At 40.9% G+C, this 19,589-nt stretch overlaps 1 protein-coding gene across 1 annotated transcript; it reads left to right on the top strand.

The window, feature by feature from the left end:
* The first annotated feature begins 1,884 nt into the window (after positions 1-1,884).
* On the top strand, positions 1,885-16,767 carry LOC139302630 (apolipoprotein B-100-like). Its single transcript, XM_070926333.1, has 27 exons — positions 1,885-1,936; positions 2,149-2,261; positions 2,376-2,521; positions 2,629-2,776; positions 2,920-3,072; positions 3,274-3,398; positions 3,515-3,600; positions 3,704-4,148; positions 4,278-4,392; positions 4,478-4,624; positions 4,713-4,924; positions 5,069-5,264; positions 5,357-5,536; positions 5,645-5,848; positions 5,945-6,112; positions 6,207-6,412; positions 6,730-6,912; positions 7,003-7,133; positions 7,246-7,456; positions 7,533-7,705; positions 7,982-8,145; positions 8,230-8,339; positions 8,436-8,809; positions 9,115-15,144; positions 15,236-15,347; positions 15,512-15,698; positions 15,784-16,767. The coding sequence occupies exons 1-27, from the start codon at positions 1,885-1,887 to the stop codon at positions 16,765-16,767; spliced, it is 11,355 nt and encodes a 3,784-aa protein (XP_070782434.1).
* Positions 16,768-19,589: the final 2,822 nt, after the last annotated feature.

Genomic DNA, 19,589 nt, shown 5'->3' with positions numbered 1-19,589 from the left:
TTATACATTCAGAAATATTGCATGAGAGTGGATTGTCCATTTCGGTGTGTGTGGTCTACTGGGAGCAGTGCTGTTTGGAGAGCCTGACAGCAGCCGGGACGAAAGACCTGCGGAATCTAATTGTATATTTGAGTCCAGTGTTTGAACACAGATTGTGCAGTAAAAACTTAATTTGTCACTATCTTTGAAGTGTAACTCTTTAAAGTGTGAATGCAACAATGCAAAACATTTGGAGAAAATGTCTTTATGTTATTATCTATTAAGAGTTTAACATTCAAAAAGTGAGCTAATCTGCTTCATCTGTACTGTTTGGGTGTGGTTTGATCAGATTTGGCTGACAAACGACCCAACTGTCAGCACATTTTGCTTGGTGCACACAAGTACATGACATCCCCTTTTTCCAACTAAGCACCACCCACTTCCAAACAGTAAGAAAGGTGCAGACAAAAAAAAATACAGAAAATGTCTCTCTTGTGGAATAACCAAATCTGTCCTATATTTGGTAGAAAACTATGTGTTCATGCAGAATCCATCAATCAAAGTTATACAATCAATTTTCTAAATACTAGATTTGTTTAGAATGCAATTAAAATAACTAATATCCTTCTACAGTACCAAGAATTTGTCTCAATTTTGTCCTGCTAATAGTCTTAGTCTGAATTTCATCTTGTCATGATAAAGATATTTTTATCCAAAACAGATAACCAGTTCAGAGAATGTAAAACCTAATTCAATGTGTGCAACACCATGTCTTCACAGTGGACCAGGACTGTAGTCCAATACTCCTTTGACAAGAATTGATAACAATCTGTTCAAGTTCTGTGTTACAACTCCTTATCAAGGCTAGGGGGCACAACTCCACAGTTTCTGGGTTGTGCTTCTGAATAAGCATTCTAACTATATGATTATCTAATGTATGGTTCTCAACTTTACACACCAAGTAAAATTAAGAAATTGGAATGTTTTAAATCTTTAATATTGGCTGTTGATTATCAACATTAACACTGTTAAGTATTTCATGCAAAAGATGAACTTAGTAGTCGATTGAAATGTGTTGGTGCAGATGTAGTTTTGACATAAACCTATACAGCATTTCCTGTAATTAGACTTTTGGAAAACCTGGAGGTATTAAGAAACTCACAACTATGGATTTATGTGGGACCTAAGAAGAAAGAGCAGGATATTATTTCTGTGACATAAAAATCTGATATTGTACCTACTAAGAATATGTTATATATATTTTTCATGACCTGTCACTGAAAAAACAATGCTCAATCTAATGGCCTTTGCTCTGGAAAGATGTCCATCAGTAGTGATGTAGAGTATGTGAATTCTTCTGTTACATACAGGATAAAGCACTTCTTTGTAACTGTATTTGTAACTTTAAAGTATATTATGCAGAATGCTACTTGAATGTGTCCCCACATTTTAACACAAAAAGACAGATTCTGAAACTTGACAATCATATTCAAGGAAAGCTTTATGAAACCAGTTGCCTTTGTCCCTCCACATGTACGTATAGAGTGGACTTTGGAGCAGAGACAGTACTGTGTGTGATCTCCACCTAACGTCCTTATGGAGCAACTTTGGTATAAAAGGCCTATGAGGAGCTTGAGGCCCCAGTCTCATCTGAGTACTCACCAAAGGAGCACCAAGGAGAGAATTGCACAGAGCCCATAATGGCGGACTCAAAGCTCTGTCTTTCCCTACTCCTAATCACACTTACTTTTACTTGTAAGTATTCTTTAAATTACATAATGTTTCTTTTGATTGGGGATACCGTTAATACAATATAATGGTATTAAAGAATAAACACCACAGTGAACACTCTGATCTCTCTTTGAAGTAAAATAGTTTTCCTGCAGGAGGAAAGTTTTACATCAAATGTTCTTGATTGTCTTTACAGATGCCCAAGAAGAGCATGCAACCTGCCTGAGTGAGTTCCAAAATCTTGATATGTTAATTATACAATCTGAACACTTTGTAAATGTTAATTATACTGTGGCTGTTCAAGAAATATGGACACATATAGTATTTTGTCTCACATTTTTAGATGAAAACACTATTTGATGTCTTATCCATACAGCACATACTGTAAATCATGGCTTTACTAAAAATCTGATGTAAAATCATTATCTTCTCTACCAGTAAACCAAAGGTACAAAGCCTACCACAAATATGAATACCTGTACGAAGCTGAGTCCTTGAATGCTATCAGTGGTGGTTCACATCTCAGGAATGGACCTAAAACCACTTGCAAGGTACATGCTACTGTGCTTTAACAGTTATCATCATTCTACATATATATAAAGGTACACCTTTTTCTTTCTACATTTTATCTAGCAGGGAAAAGCTAAAATTATCTTTTAAAACAGGTTGAAATTGAAGTACCCCAGACTTGTAGTTTCATCATCCGCACCACTGGCTGTAGCCTGAGTGAGGTGGTCGACATGGACGCAGAGGGCAACCCTATGTTCGGTCCTGCACCCAGTTCTGGTGCCTTTGCTGCTGAAATGGAGAGGTATTTGACATCAACAGTTTTGACACATCCAGATAAATGAACACACATTATGCAATGAAACACAATTGCTATAGGACTTAATGGTAAAAGTCTCACATTTTCTGTAGATATCCTCTGAAGTATGTGGTTGAAGGAGTGTCCGATGTGAAACTGTACCCTGAGGATGGTGAGACAACAACCATCCTGAACATCAAAAGGGGTATCATCTCTGCCCTGGCTGTGCCTCTGCTTGAAGAAGACAAGAATAAGAATATGGTAAGTCCCTTACTTATTACTGTATGCTAAAAAGAAAACACTTCTCTCTTCCTCATGTGAGAACAGATTCCTCAAACACAATGATGATAAGAATACAACGGCAATGAGATGTTATTCATTTCTCTGTTCACACGTATTTCCAGCCCACTATCCACGGCATTTGCAAGACCCATTACTCCATCAACACTAGAGAGGACATTGCAACAGACATCAGCCTTACGAGGGATCTGTCCAGATGTGACAAATTTATCCCATTGAGAGATCACACCAGCCCCTTAGCGCTTATCTCTGGCATGGTAAGACATCCACACAACACATGGGTGGGTCTGGTTTGAAATGCTGACAAATTACAATTTTCGGAACAACCTAACCTGACTCTGTTGGACGGACACATAATCTCTCTGCAGTGTAGTGTAAAAGCAAACCACAACAGTACCCTTAACATTCACAGTAATGTACAAGAATCTTGCAGATTAGCTGAATTATTTGTCTTTCAGCACTACCCTCTTGCCCAGCTGGTCAGAAGCTCACAGACCTGCAACTACAAGTTTGACAATGAACAAAAACACATGACCTCTGGGTCCTGCACTGAGAAGCACATTCTCATTCCCTTCTCACACAAGTAAGTGAAACCTTACACTGCACTCTATACTATACTCAGTTATGTGAGTGTAGGTACTGATATGTCTTGTCAAAGGATTTGACTGTACTTTTCAAACTTGTGTTGCCTCTCCACAGAGGAGAATATGGAGTTACCAATGTTGGAAAGCAAAAACTGACTCTGGTTCAGGTTTTTCCTCACAACGAAAGAGTCTTTGACCACAGTAAGCTCCTCTTTTTCTCAGTTCTTTTTATGCAATGCTAGTTACTAAACATTGAATAAAAAGTATAAATAACTAATTCCAAACTTTTACTTGTGTATTATAGGTGACATAGTCAAGAGTCTTCACATGGAGGCTGTCGAGGACAAGAGTGTTGTCCAGGATAAGGATGCAGGTCTGAACCTCCTGAGAGAACTGGCCTCTCTGCCTGAGACTGAGGGTGAGAGGAGGGCTCACCTCTTCCACAAGCTTGTCACCATGGTCCGTGGAATGAAGACTGAGACCCTGAGTCCCACCATTCCTGAAGCTCTTGCCGTGTCCCGTGTCCTGACCTACCAGGTTCTGGCCCAATGTGGAACCCCTGAGTGCAGCAGTGCCATCATGCAGATCCTCAGGACTTTTGACAGCTCTTCACTCGAGGTTGATGCTGGTGTTTTTGCTATGGGACTCGTGTCCAATCCTTCTGCCCTCCTGATCAATGACATGCTCGAGATGGCCAAATACAAGCCCAGCAAGCCCATCATGTATGCCCTGAGCAATGTTGTCAAGAGGTGAGTGGGGTTAACCACACTTTATTCCAGGTTAAATATCTGAGTAACATTTCAGCAGACATTTTTTCCTCTTTGTGTAAAATAAAACACAGGTTTTGAATTTGAAATATCTTTTTTTTTCTTCGACAGATTTTACAATGCTGAGGGAAAACTGATTCCTGAGATTTACTCTGTTGCCGAGTTCATGGCTGCCCAGTTGGGTGACTGTTCTGGTGACAAGGACAACACTTTCATGACATTGAGAGTGGGTAACCTTCCCCATAGATCAAAATTGAAATGATTGCCAACACCAATAAGCAAACCAATATTAATGAGTCCTTTGATTCTAGGTTATTGGAAACATGGCTCCAGCTGTGGTACCTGCTGGTCCTGCGCTCAGAGCCACTGTGATCCAGTGTGTGAACCAACCTGCAGCTTCCCTGGCTGTGCAGCAGGCTGCCATTCAAGTGTTCAGGTTGACTCCTGTCCCTGAGGAGGCAAGTCAAATTGTGTAATGGGTTTCACAGATTATCTGAAGAATTTTTTATACTGTATGCTCATTTTATTGATCTCGTTTGGTCACAGGGCAGAGAGGTTTTCATGCAGGTGCTTTTGGACAGTGCCAGCCCCATGCAGAAGCGTATTGCTGCATATCTGGTACTTATGAAGGACCCCCAGCCCACTGAACTGGCCCAGCTGGCTGATGCCTTGACCAATGAGCAGGACAAACAAGTCAAGAGCTTTGTGATCTCCCACATTACCAACATTTTGTCCTCAACTGAACCAGACACCCAAGTGTAAGTGAAAAGCAGTTGCATCTATATTTTTATGTTTTTGAATTGTTGTTTCACTACATGGTGAGCCTAATTGGTGTCCGTGGTGTCCTAATTTCATCACCCTTCATTTCATTTAACTGTAACATATTTTTTTCTTTCCTACAGACTGAGACAGAAGATCAGTGACGCCCTGCAGGGGAATGAGGTTGGGCCCACCATGGACCCCACCAAGTTTTCTCGCAACTACAAGATCGGATCTGTGAAAGGCAACATGATCTATGAGGGTACCAGCTACCTGCCAAAGGAGGTCATGCTTGAAATGACTCTGAAGGCATTTGGTTATGACATTGACATGATGGAGGTAAACATTTTGAGCTGTTCTAAAGCGTGCTTAGAGACAATTTTTCAGTAAGCTGTTCAGTTGTGACTGTGAAAACTTTGTCACCTTTACAGATTGGTATGGAGGGCAAAGGATTTGAGCCAACCGTTGATGCCCTGTTTGGAAAGAATGGCTTCTTCCCCGACACTGCCCTGAAGACAATGTACTTTGTCTCTGACAACATGCCACTCAGAGTCAATGAGATTCTGCAGAACATGCTGCCTGCTCTGAAGAAGGACATGATGAAAAGACAGGTATCCAGAGTAATCTGTTTTGTATATATTAAATGTATTATATCTTATATTAGTAATCACCCGACGGTGATGAATTTAGTAATATAGTATTGGCATTTATATGTATAGGCCTCCCAGAACTTGATGAGGGAGATCGGGCGCAACCTCAACAAACTGGTGGGGGAACTGAAGACCACACAGTCTCCCGAGGCAATGGTTTACCTGAGGCTTTTAGGAAATGAGCTGGGATATCTGAGGACCAATGAAATCACAGAGATGGCCTACTCCGCTGCCATGATGACTGATAGCATGTTCAAGATGTTCCCAACTGATGTAAATAAAACCAGTTATTTTAATTTAAAGTATTTTACAGATTTGATTATCAACCATTGTTTATCATTTGAGTTATATTTGTATTTTCTGCCACAGCTAATGAAGGCACTGATGACCAAGGCTGACAACACAATCTTTGCCCACTACATCTTCATGGACAATAAATTCTTTCTGCCTACTGTCACTGGTGTGCCTCTGAGGATTGCACTGTCTGGTACTTTCACCCCAGGCATCAAGGGTGGACTTAAGATTGCTTCTGACATGGTAATTATTTTAAAAATGATTGCCAAAAATGGGTTTTCAGCCAACTGCATGGTTTATTACACAGAAGTCACCTATGTCTACTTTGTTTCCACAGAGCAAAGTCACCTTCATGCCCTCAGCTGCCATAGAGTTTGTAACTCAGGTTGGCTCTCACATCCCTGAGTATGTCAACTCTGGATTAGAGATGCACACCAACATTTTCCACAAGAGTGGGCTTAGTGCCAAGATCTCCATGGGACGTGACAATGTCAAGCTGACCATCCCTGCTCCAATGAGTCCTACAAAGCTCATCAAAATGACGTAAGCCTAAAGTGGAGTTCTTGGCCGTTATCACATAGTGACATATATGACAAGATTGTCTCCTGTCTTACAGTAAGGCACAAGTGCCAGCAATGTTCAACTGGCACTAGGAAAACAATGTACTATGCACTCCTAGTTGCAAGGCAACTGTTAGCAAAACTAAAGAAAAAGTGGGATATTGACAGTCATTGAAAATGGACAAGATATACAGTATGTACAGATAGCTACACTTGTTAAAGAATATGAAGAGCTGCTCCCGACAAAGGATATGGTAAAGGTTAATCTCATATTGCTATCCTTGTAACTTCCCTAAATAGGAACACCCTGGTAGCAGTGACTGGATCAGGGGTGAAGACCATCCCCCCTATGGTGATGGACAAGGTTGATGTTAGTGAGTGCACTCCCTTCTTCACTGGAATGACATACTGCACTGCTCTGCAGTACATTGATGCTTTCTCTCAAGAGACGTCCCCCTACTTCCCCTTCACTGGAGACAGCAAGTGAGCAAGGCCTTCTAAACCACCAGCAAATATTTGCCTCTCAAATTTAGTTATTTTACTGAGAAATACTTGCTTTTTTGATTTTGAAAGATTTGCTGTGGAGCTCCATCCCACTGGTGAAGTCACTGAGTACACAGCTACTGTTGCCTATGAGCTTCTCAGGGAGGGAGAAGAGGGACGACAGAAGGTTGACTCTGTGAAGTTTATTCTGAGGGCTGAAGGTAAGGTACAACATGGACAATATGGAAAAATCTTTGTCTTCTCAGTGGCTGAAGTGGCCCAAGAATTTTAGTGGAGTTATCTAATATTGTTCTATTGGTTGGCCAACAACAGGTGCAGAGCCCACTGAAGCCAGAGCAATCATGAAATATAACAGAAGGAAGAATGTCATCACAGCTGACGTACAGATCCCTGACTACGATGTGGAGGCAGGACTCAGGCTGGGTGTTGTTGATGGAAACACCAAGGGCAAAGGAACTCACTCCATCTCTCTTGACTTTATAAACAAGAACATCCCTCAGCTCTCCCTGGTTGGCCGTGCCAAGTAAGAAATCAACTATAACTCCTCATGAAATAACATTAATGTCACCCTCATACACTAACTCACTGTTAAACTTCAGTCTGAAGGCCATGAAGGAAGGTATGCTGCAAGTCCAACTTCTTGTCCCCTCAATCAATGCTGATGCGACAGTCACAGCTAACCTGAAGTGTGATGAAGAGATGGAATTGGAGCTTAAGAGTGACATCAAGCTCTTGGAAACCACTGCTGAGCAGAAAATCACAATGAAATACGGTATTATAAGTTTCCAGTTACTGTATCGTTCCTGACTTCTTTAGATGCTTTTACTTTAACATGAATCATAATTGGCTTGTCCAGTTCGTTTTTTCTGTCGGTGTCACAAGGTGACGCTCATCTTTATCCCACTTCTATTTGTGATCAGATTTTGTAATAAGATGGAAAGGATTTTGTTAAAAAAACAAAAACAACTGTATTTAAACCTAAATCTAACCTTGGAGAAATGTTTTCATTTTTTTTCTTTTGGGATTCTTTTAAACCTTTTCTATACAGATACCAGCAAGATTGAGGTTGAAGTAAAGTCAGATGTGAGCTCTGAGATCTTGGACACCCTTCCGTATGCTGGCGAGATCAAAAAGTATGGTAATGATGTTCTTGACATGCGGGTAGGAGAGACTGACATGACGGTCAGTAAAATCTTCAAGGCATTTGTGGAGGTACAAATCTTTGATTTTTGACTGACAGATCTTTGATTCTTTTTTGATTGGAGAGGTATAAATCATACATTATTTATTCTTTAGGCAACAAACAACCACATGGAAAGGTACGCTGCAGATATCCCTTACATTCAGAGCCTCAGAGTGCCTGAAATACCTGAGATTTCACTGCCAGAGACATTGTTCCTGAATGCGTAAGTCTGAAAGAACTCAGTAATCAATATCTTAACTTTCAGAAAAAGTTATCATTGTAGGGTTATTGATTTTCATCTTATTTGTCTCATTAACAGTGAGGCAAAGGCTGTCTACCACTTCAACAATGAACATTTCACCATTGCTATCCCTCTCCCTCTTGGAGGAAAGTCAACAGAGGAGCTTAACTTCCCACCAGCTTTGACCACTCCTCACATTTTTGTGCCCCAATTTGGACTGGAGATTGTCTCTATGGAGATTCCCATCCCAGAACTTTTTGTCCCTGAGAGCCTTACCCTTTCTATTCCTCTTTTTGGAAAAGCTGAGGTTTCAACTCTGATGAAGAGCAACTTATACAACATGGAGGCCTCAATGGCTGCCGGAAAAGATGTTGTGGAGACACCAAGCTACTCAGCTAAGTTTGATGTGAAAGGAACCTCCCCAATTGACATCTTCTCAATAAAGATTGAAGGTATTTCATAGTAAATATCATTCATGAATTTAGAATTTGTAACAATGTTCTCAACTCAGTAAAAATGATATGTTGTTCATTTTTGGTAGAACAGTTTTCAGTTAATGTCTTTCATCTTCCACTGGTGTGAAACAATGTGACTTGATTTCAGTTACAATTTTAAAGTGTTCTCTGATAAAACTACACTAAACAGGTAGATTGTGTAGATTTCTGTTCTGTTAAAAAAAATCTTAATGTTTTCTCGAAAATTAATCACTGCAATTATCACTTATCAATCCTCTTTTCTTCTTCTGTGTTTTATTTAGGCTCTGGAATGGTGGCCACCACTGATTCCATCCAGGCCCATTTGAAAAGCTCTTTGGCCCATAAATTAATTGAAGCCAGTTTTAGTATTGTTGAGGATGTGACCATCACAGAAAAAATCAATTTGAGATCAAACAGCAAGATTGAAGCCACAAGCCCATTTGGTCTCAATATTGCACTAGAGCACACTGGTATGGCTGGACTCACCACTGAAGAAATCTCTGCTGATAGCAACTTTGAAGGAATGTTCAAGGCTGGACCCATGTATGGCAAGACCATTTCAACCCAGTCATTCAGCATCTTCCCATTTAGGCCAGAAGCAAAGATTGATTCTACTGTTCAGTGTGACTCCACAATAGTTAAGGCCCAGAACACAATTGCAGCAACCCTTGCCAATGGTGAATTCTCAGTTGTGTCTAACACCAATGCCTTTGAAGACATCTTGACCCATGTTGCTGAGCTTTCATTCAAGGACAGCAAGCTGTCACTGAAATGTGATGCAAATGCCCTTCCCCTTGGTATGAAGATCCACAACCAGGCTGAAGCCTCTGCTAGTGCCGGCGAAGTCACCATGAGAATGGAGACAAATGCAGACCACACTGAAAAACGTTTTTACTCTCTGCTGACTGCCTCTCTTGATGTTAATGGTCTGGCTGTAAACAGTGATGCCACTGTGAAGCTCCTTGATAATGAGGCTACTCACAAGGCTACTGTGAGAATGAACAAGGATGGTTTGACCACAAGTGGAACAACCACCCTCCAGAGCCCCCTGTCCCTGGAAAACACCTTCAATGCTGAACTTGATTCTTCAAGGGCTACTTTATCCATTAACAACAAGGCTGCTATTCGTGACATCAAGGTTGATAATGCCAACACTCTGACCATTACTCTCTCTAGCCTTGACTTCAACTCAAAGGCTGAAGCCACCGCAAGTGAGTATGCCTCCTACACTCATGATATCACCATTGACCTGAAACCCTACACTGCTTCTGCGAATGTTAATAACAACCTGAAACTTCTGGCGGCCAACTATATTAATGAGGCTCAGCTGCTGGCAGAGCTGTACAAGCTGGACCTAACTGGAAACCTGAAAGCCATCTATGGTGAGGAAGAGATAAAGCACACCTATCAGGTAAATTATGCTGATATGACTGCTAACGCAAAGTGCAGCACCACCGGAAAACTCTTTGGAACTCACATGAGCCACAACACTGAGCTTGAAGCTGTTGGTCTTGCTGCCAGGATCACCCATGATGCCCGCTTCAACTCACAGCCAATGCGCTTTGACCACATCATCCGTTGCAGTATTGTGCCTTTTGATTTCAACCTTGATGCCATTGTCAATGCTGATGGAGACATGATCATGTATGGAAAGCACAGTGCCCAGCTCTATGGCAAGGTCCTCCTGAAAGCACAACCCCTGGCTTTTGCTAGCTCACATGAATGCAGAGCATCAGTAACCCAGCAGCTAGATAATGGTTTTACTCTTGAGACCTCATTTGACAACAAGATGGATAATGTCCTTTCACTCCAAGAGCAGAAGACCAGTTTTAGAATTAAGTCTAAACTGAATGACCACATCTTCAATCAGGACATAAGTGTTTACAACACTGCTGAAAGAACTGGAATTGAGGTTTCTGGCACCATCCTCACAAATATCCTCAACACAGCCTCCACAGAAAATCAAGAATTCACTACCTCTGGCTTCCTCAAGTACGACAAGAGCACAAATAGTAACATAATTCAGTTCCCTATAGCTGAAAGTCTTTCTACTTTCTTGCAAAGCATCAAGGTGCTCGTTGTACACGTTGCAGAGGCACTGCAAAACTATGTTAACAATGAGGACATCCAGAATAGACTTGAGGCTCTTTCACAACATTTAAATGACTTTTTTGCTCAACTGAATATAGAAAGCAACATAATTCAGCTGAAAGAGCACCTAAATGATTTTACCCAAAACTATGTCATCTCCATGGAGGATGTGGAAGCCTCTTTGAGGAATCTGAAGGTTACTGTTGAGAAACTTCTGGCTGAACTCACTTTTTGCATCCAACAATTTGGTGGTATGATGAAGGACATTTTTGCTAGTGGCACCCTCCCTGACAACCTCATTCAGAAGATCCAGCAACAGCTGAATGCCATTAATGAGGAGTACAACATCAAGGCTATGGTTGTGTATGTGATTGATACGATGAGGGAGATGATCCAGCAGACTGACCTGGGAAAACTGAAGGGCAGCAGCATCGCATTCCTGCGTGATATCGATGCCAAGTATGAAATCATGGCTAAACTGCAAACAATCATGAGTGATATGAAACAAATAATTGAAACCTTTGACATGCAGACATTTGCTGCTGAGCTGAAGAGCTACATTTCATCCATCAACTTTAAAGCTCACATTGAGGAACTGGTGAGTCAGATTCCCACAGAGATTTTCAGCAATATAATAAATGATATTAGGGAAATGATTCAGGACCTTGACATCCTAGGTAAGATCAACACTTTTTATGCCAAGATGAGAGAGTTGATTGTAAAGTTTGAGGCTGATAAAAAGGTTCAAGTCATCTTGGAGAAGGTTGTGGAGCTCATCAAGCAGTTCAGAATTGAGGAAACCATCAGCGCTGTAGCCAAGATGGTGAAGGACGCAGACATCCCTACCAAATTTATGGAAGTCTTCCAGGGTGCTATCAACTACTTGAAAGAAACAGAGATTAAGGATATAATTTCACAGTTCAATGTATATATTGCCATTATTGAGCAGAAACTGAAGTCATTTGATTATAATGACTTTGTGGATCACACCAATGGAATGATAGCTAAATACACTGCTCAAGTGAATGACTTGATCACGTCTCTTGAAATCCCCCAGAAACTTGAGGCAACAAGAGATTTTGCTAACTTTGTCTTATCCTCTGTTAGGGGTTCTGTGGAACAACTGAGAGAAATTCAAGTTGTAGAATTTATGAAAGTTGTGAAGGATATGTTTGACCAGGTTGTGTTAAGTAATCTGAAGGGATTTGCTGAAATTGTAAAGCAGGAAATGGCAAAACTGGATGTCAATGCTGAAATTACCTCTTATCTGCAGTTGGCAAGAAAGTGCTATACTGAGTTCATAACTATTGCCACTGATATGTTCACCAGTATGGTTGAGATCATTAAGAAGGTGGCACCTCAGCAAAAAATTGTCGGTGAGATATTGCAGATCATCAAGGGGCTCATTACTGGACTAGAGAAAGCCGAGCTGAATATGCCATCCTTCACCATTCCTCTCACTGATTTTGTTGTGCCTTCCACGAAGTTCAGCATAGATAAGCTTCACCAGTTTGAAATCCCACCACAGCTGGACATCCCTGAGTTCACTATCATGGGCTTCTACACTGTGCAAGCCACCACCATCTCAATTAATGACATTAAACAGAGAATCATTGAGTTGATTGATTTTGTTCTCAACTTTGAGATGAAGATTTTTGATATGGGTGCTTCGTTTGGAGACCTGACTATGAACTACCTTCCTGTCCTGCCTGAGTTTTCACTTCCTGAGATTACAGTACCTGAGTTCTCTTTCCCCATACTTCCTCATGTTCCAGCAGAGAAACTTGTTAATACTCTCCAGCTCCCAACATTTAAGTTGCCAGTCATTCCTAGTGAGATCATGATTCCAGGATTTGGTAAATTAAGTTATGAGATAAAAATCAACTCCCCCATCTACACTATTAGGAATGCTGCTGAAGTCCAGAGCTCTCTTGATGTAGATGAGACTCCTCAGCTGACAGCTTTTCTGACTTCCCAAGGAACATCTTTCAGCTTTGAAATCCTTAACTTCAACCTGGATTCCACTGCTCGTATTGCTGTTCCCAAGGGACATCGTGTGATTGCTGCTGAGACTCTTAAGTTCACTCACAATTTTCTTGCATTGGATCATCATGCATCTGTGACATTTTATGACTTCTCAGCCCAGGCCTCAGCTAAAACCTTAGTAAAGGCCACCACAGCATCTTACAATGCTGAGCTTTTAAATGAGGTTTTCTTAGCTACCAAGGGTGGTTTATCTGCCACTTTTGACACTTCCTATAAACATGCGCTCAACCTCCCTGTCATGGGCCTCACTGGTGAGACATCTGTAGCTCAAAAAGCTGTGGCCCGCCAGGAAGGCACTTCTATTACAATAACTGTTGGAAATCAGGGTACTACCACCTTCAACTCTCATGACAGTATCTATAAGAGTGACCTGCAAGTCACGGTCAATCCAAGTGCAGTCAAGTTGACCTTAAGTAGTGACACAGATACATTCCTTTTGAAGATGAGACAAACCCTGAGTGCTGACTTTGTCATCTTCAGATATTTCAAGTTTGATATTCGCTCTGAAGCAGAAGGCCCCACTATCAAAAACAACCTTTTAGTGGGATCAGTAAATGCCAATTTGAATGACATGAAGCTTGAGCTGAAGGCAACCCACAGCACAGATTTAATTGGTATTGTCAATGGAGCCCTATACAATGGGATTGATGTTGTTCTCTGTCCCAGGGAGGTTGTGTTCAGCTTTCAGAATAAGGGAAACACCAAGGTCAATTTCAATGATGCTCTTATGGCCAAAATTGATCTGCAGAATGACTACTCTGCAACCTTCAGGCCTGACACACAAAATATAAACACTGTAGCTCTGGCCCGTCTTAATCAGTACAAACTGTTCTGGAACCTCACTGTAGAGAACAATGAGAGGGAGGCTGCCATCCTTGCTGCTGTAGAAGGAGAAGCAAACCTTGATTTTCTGACTAGGCCCATCAGCATTCCCGAGATTGATATTCCATTTGTTGACTTACAAACCCCAGCTATTAGTGATCTTGACTTGTATGATCAAACCGGGCTGAAACACATTTTGACCACCACTGAGCAGACTATTGATGTAGATGCAAAGGTTGTTTACCAGAAAAGCCAGGCTGCCCCCCTTGTTGATATGATGGGTCTGATCCAGATTCCCTCTGTGGGTAACCTGATCACAGAGCTGTCCTTAAAGTCTGCCATCATTAATCTGAATGTCAATGCTGGACTGTATGCTGAGGATGATCTTGTGTTCCGTCTGGGAGCTACCACAGCCTCTGTGTTTGAGGGTCTAAAAGCCAAACTTGATAGCACCACCAGTCTGACCACCAAGAGAGGAATCAAGTTGGCCAATTCCCTCTCCCTTGAAAATCGTCACATTGAAAGCACTCATGACAGCACCATCAGCATGAGTACTGAGAGTTTTGAAACTGCCGTCTCTGTGGCTAGTGTTGCGAAGATTGCCCTTCCTATTCTCAACCTGGAGGTAAACCAAAATTTGGTTGGAGACACCAAAACCAAACTAAATGCTGTCTCCACCTTGAGAATGAGGGGGGATTTCAACATTCCTGTGATCAAGGCTGTTGGAAAGGCTGATGCAGACCACAATCTGAAGCTGGACGGAACCTTTGAGTATGTTTCCATGGAGTCATCTACTAGGGCAAACATGGATGGCACAGTTCTTGATGACTATCTAGTTTTGGGAGTCCTGGATAATGAGGTTAATCTTTACCTGAATAATGATGGCCTACGCTCCACCTCCAAGGTTATTGCTGATGCCAAGCTTAACCATGGCACCACCAAAGTCATTGGCATGGATGTAAATGAGAATCTTGCTGTTGAAGCGTCCCTGAGCCGTGTGTATGTAGTGCTGAAGTATACTGGCAACAACGAGGCAAACCTCTTCAATTTCAACACCAAGGGGAAGCATATTGCCCAGGCAACTGTTGACTTTGCAACAACATCTTCCTTGACTGCTGATATGGAGATAGATATATCTCAGCCAAGCAGCCTGGGCGACTTCACCATCTTTGAGAAAACTGTTGCTGAAGTGACAGCCACCAAGCAGAAGATCTCTACCAATGCAAAGTTTGTCAGCCCACTGTACACTACAAACCTGGCAGCTGAAGTAGAGGGCAGTGCTCCTGTCTTCAAAGTCAACTTAAGGTCCTCTGCCACCTCTGCCATTGTCTTCTTGGAATATGACCTGGACTGTAAGTTTTTTCCTTAGCATACAATACACTTTTACATCTTAACTAAAAAGCATCATTGTAAGGTTTAACTAAATTCAATATGTTTCAACAGCTGCCATTACCATAAACATTGAACATGCCGGCGTAAGCCTGACTGGGAAGATGGTTTTCACCCATAGCGATCTGACCATGGACATTCAACACCTTCTTTCCCATACACTGAGGTAACTCTTAAAATAAGCATTGCGTGTGACATTTTACAGCTCGAAAACATACATTTTTAATCATTTCCCAAGAAAATTATTTCCTGTGAAATAGTTCTGTTTCCTGGGTAAAGTTGCCTTCTTTAGTACTGAAAAGTGACACACATTCGTGCCTGTCTCTACAGTGACTCCCGTCTCACCCTGAATGTGGACATAACTAGCCCTGCCTTCACTGACATGAACTTGCGTTACGCTGTCCGCAAAGATGGAATCAGTACTACAATTTCTATCCCATCTACTGGCTTCCTTGGTCTCCAGCTTCATGCCAGGGTCCCATCTCAGATGAATGCCAGGCTTTATGGCCGTTATTCTGTAAGGATCTCGAACTGCTATTGTATTTGCAGAGTAACAATGATTAAGAGTTTTGTCTCATTTTATGTTTTTTTATGTTAAACAGTCTGATCCTGGGAAGGATGTTGATATCTTCATCATCAGAGCTTCTGCCAAGGATGCTGATAAAATGAATCTGAAGATGGTCTTCAACATGGATGCCCCTGACATCATGCTCAGTGGACTACAGGAAAGACTTCCTGCCATTACCTCTTGTTTGTCTAGCTTTGCTGAGAAATACCAACTGTTCAGACATGTTGTTCAGCTGAAAAATATTATTATTGACTATACTGAGGAGGCACACAACATTGCAAACAACCATGCCCCACATCTGAGCCAGGTGTCCATCCTTTTTAGGAACACTGTTGTTCAGTACCAGAAGACTGTTCATGTTTTCCTGGATGCTGCCATTAAGATCCTGAGGGAGACCCATGTCAAACTGCCTGGCTCTGAGAAGATGACCCCTCTCATTGAGGTGCTCAATAAGATGACCAGCAGCCTTACAACTATGCTAGAGAGGACAATCCACCTGGTGGCTGTTAATGTAGAATATGCTTTCAGTGTCGTAATTGGCACAATCAGTAAAATTCAGGTCACAATGCCCATTGGTGATGTCATGGCTGGAGCCAAAGTGATTGACGAGATTAGGAACAGAGTAAAGACTATGCCCAATCCTATTGTGGATCTTTTGAAGAACCTGGAGAATATAGACATGTTCCTGAACAAATTGGGTGACACCTTTAAATTCTTTGTTGACAAAGCTCAAGACTTTGTTGACAACACCCTAAAGTCTGATGTCCTTGATGCCATTGCTGTCTACATTAATGCTTTCTATGACAAATACGTAAGCTTAGTGAAAATAATCACCAGGTATGCCCACAGAGCTGTGGACATTGAGTATATAAATGGCACCATTAATTACATTCTAGATATTTTCAGATCTGTAGTGAATCAATTTAACTACACCGTTACTGACTATCTGCAGAAGGCTCCTGCTCAGTACAGATCTTATGTAAAAGTTAAGGGTAGAAAGCTTGAGATTCATTTTTGATTCCACCTTTACCAGTGATGTGTATTATTAAGAAATTAACGACACCAGTAAGCTAAAAGATTGAAATGCTACTATTTGAATTGCTACACTATTATCTTAACATGAAGGTGTTCAAAACATGTTGAATTTTGTTTTAAAAAAGAGATGAATAACTTCTATCTGAACACAATGTATCATCATCACATGTAACAAGGGCGTGTATAACAATCTGTACACCATATGTGTTGTGTCTAAGTTTTCTATCTTTGTGTTGTGGAAATATGTGTTATGAAATAAAGTGTGTACTGAATAGAGTTTTGTAGCAATTCTTTTTTTTCCCAATGGACACTAGCTTACTTGCCTTTTCATGGACATGGGCAACTAATATAATATAAATTAATATGAATTAATACTAATATAAATGTATTATGTCTATAAACCACAATGTATGAATACATGAAAAGTTATTACAAGTTAAACAGTTTTCATCTTGGAATGATAAGACGATGCAAGTAAAGTGACAATAAAATTTAATTGAATTGGGTGTAAAACTGCACTTTACAACTCATACAAGGTATAGGCACACTATTGTCTTGCCTGTAACATACATTTCCAAATGCAAAATATCCCACAATTTTAGAAACTGCCATTGAGTTAAATATGCCTATCAATGAATATGTCTCAAATGTAAAAACCAGGTGTATCATTTAAACATAAAAAATCTATCTGTGGTAGCATCTCCCTCTGACAGTTGTTTTGATGAGCAAAAAGCCCAGCATCTTGCTGTGCAAGGTGTCATGGTCTCAGCTGTGCCTCTTCCTCATTCCCTGTGTTTTCCTTCTGTTTTTTCCCTCCTTGTGTTCCTGTCGGCCCCCTGTTTTCTCTTCGTCTGCTCCAGTTGCCAATTTGCCTGCAGACCTGCAACTCATCCACTAATCAAGCTCCTGCAGCACATAAACTCCAACCCTTCACTCCATTCTTCGCCAGATTGTTTGCCAACGTGGTACAATGCTACATTTTGCCTGCCTCGCTCTCTGCCATGCCAGAGCATTCACCAGCTCACAGATCTGTTCACGCTGCCTGCCTTGCTCTGCCATTCTGCTCAGTTCACCCTGCTCATCTCCAATCATCTGGTAACTACCTGGTTTCACAATAAACTTTGTTAACTATGACTAACCTTGTTTGAGTCTTGCTTTTGGGTCCAGAAAACCTTGTGATTACGACACAGAGTTTATCAGGTTAGACATAAACTGCCACCTCATCATAGACTGAGGTTTCTATCTATGATATCAAATTCAGTGACTAGGTAGGTAGGTAGGTCAAGTTACCTACAAGATGAAGTGAGTGAAAGAGAGACATTGTACAAATATCACTACCCCTGAAAAGTATAGAAACTAAAAAGACTACTTTTTGCAATCTGTCCCTTACATTTTAGCTGTTGTTGCTTTTCTCTTTCTTTTAGAATGTTAAGCAGCTATACTGTATATCCATGTTACACAATTGTAAAATATGTTAACAGGCATATTACTTTGAGTTACTCTTTTTGACTGATGTCAATGTGTTTTCAATTAAAAAAAATTGAAATGCTGATATTGTAATTAGGCCTTCATGAACCCCAATGAAAACAGGAAAGCATGTCAACTTCATCTAAAACTCAAAATTTGGCCCATGTGCGCTGCACATTGGATATCAGATTCATGAACAAGCCTACAGATGCACAAATGTAATGTCTATTAGCAACCAGAGGGGGTCACTGGAACATTTTTCTCATAAACTACAATGCTACTATTGTATGACTGTGAGAGTCAACATGCTGGTGATTCAGTACCAAAAATAGAAAAAATGGAACAGGAGCTTTGTGTTTCTTGGGGCTTGGGTTGATAACCATGCCACAATGGTCAATGTGGATGTCTGTCTTATGGTCCTGTAGTTTTATAAAGACATTGCCAAATGTTCATTACTCATTTGCATGGTAGCATGTCATTCTGTAAAATCCTGAATGGTAGAAACGCTTCACTGTACATTGATTATCAACTTAGCTTTATAGCCAATCAGCTACTTTCCAACCAACCAACCATGAAAAAGACGCATTCCAAATTAAAGTGTACAAACAGTTTATATTTGCCAATATAGTATAAATACATAAAATATTGGTATATAAAATAAGTCAAAACAAGTCTAGGTCTTCAGCTGAATTCCTGATTGAGCTTTTGAGGAGCACTGTCAGAAACTGAAACCTTTGATCAATGACTGTCTTTCTTTAGCAGTCCTGGAACATGTTATCAAGTAGTTCCTGAAGATACTGTACTAGAAGATATCAGTCAGTGCTGCCCTCTGCACTACAACAGGAGAAGTTTTATAAAATGTGCACCTTAATAAAGTTTCCACAAACAGTCTGTGAAAACAATTCCAAGCCTTTCTGCCCAGAAGTACTTGCTCAGTGGACTTGCTTAAGTTACGCACCTACTGCCAGCTCTTATGTAATATTACACAATAAATTAAAACCTAAGCCAGCCCCAACATGTATAGTGAATTCTGGAAGCTCAGCACTGAAAGCTAGACCAACTAATACTGGTTGATTAGCAATTATGAAATTTTAAATCCTGCTGTTTGTCAACAGACACACACACATACGGCAGATGTGTACAATTATTTGTTAACTGACAGGAGCAACAAATAAGATCATTCAACAACATGTCTACCTGGCTCTACTTTGCTCCACCTGTTGCACACCCTAATTTGCTGTTGGAGGAGCCGCCCAGAGTGAGTACTACCACAATTTCCACAAGTTCTGCCTCGGCCAAAGCAAGGACACTGCGAAGATGCTCTCCTCAATTGGATAG

This window comes from Enoplosus armatus, chromosome 19, assembly GCF_043641665.1.
Source record: "Enoplosus armatus isolate fEnoArm2 chromosome 19, fEnoArm2.hap1, whole genome shotgun sequence".
NCBI lineage: Eukaryota > Metazoa > Chordata > Actinopteri > Centrarchiformes > Enoplosidae > Enoplosus > Enoplosus armatus.
Note: the sequence above shows the minus strand (reverse complement) of the source record. Positions and strands in the feature narration are given on the sequence as shown.

Excerpts from the sequence above, each read along its gene's own strand:
- LOC139302630 (XM_070926333.1), top strand. The coding sequence starts at position 1,885 with ATGTTCTTGATTGTCTTTACAGATGCCCAAGAAGAGCATGCAACCTGC. Across the intron at positions 3,399-3,514 it reads CTCATTCCCTTCTCACACAA|AGGAGAATATGGAGTTACCA; the intron begins GTAAGTGAAACC and ends GCCTCTCCACAG. Across the intron at positions 15,699-15,783 it reads GGCTTTATGGCCGTTATTCT|TCTGATCCTGGGAAGGATGT; the intron begins GTAAGGATCTCG and ends TATGTTAAACAG.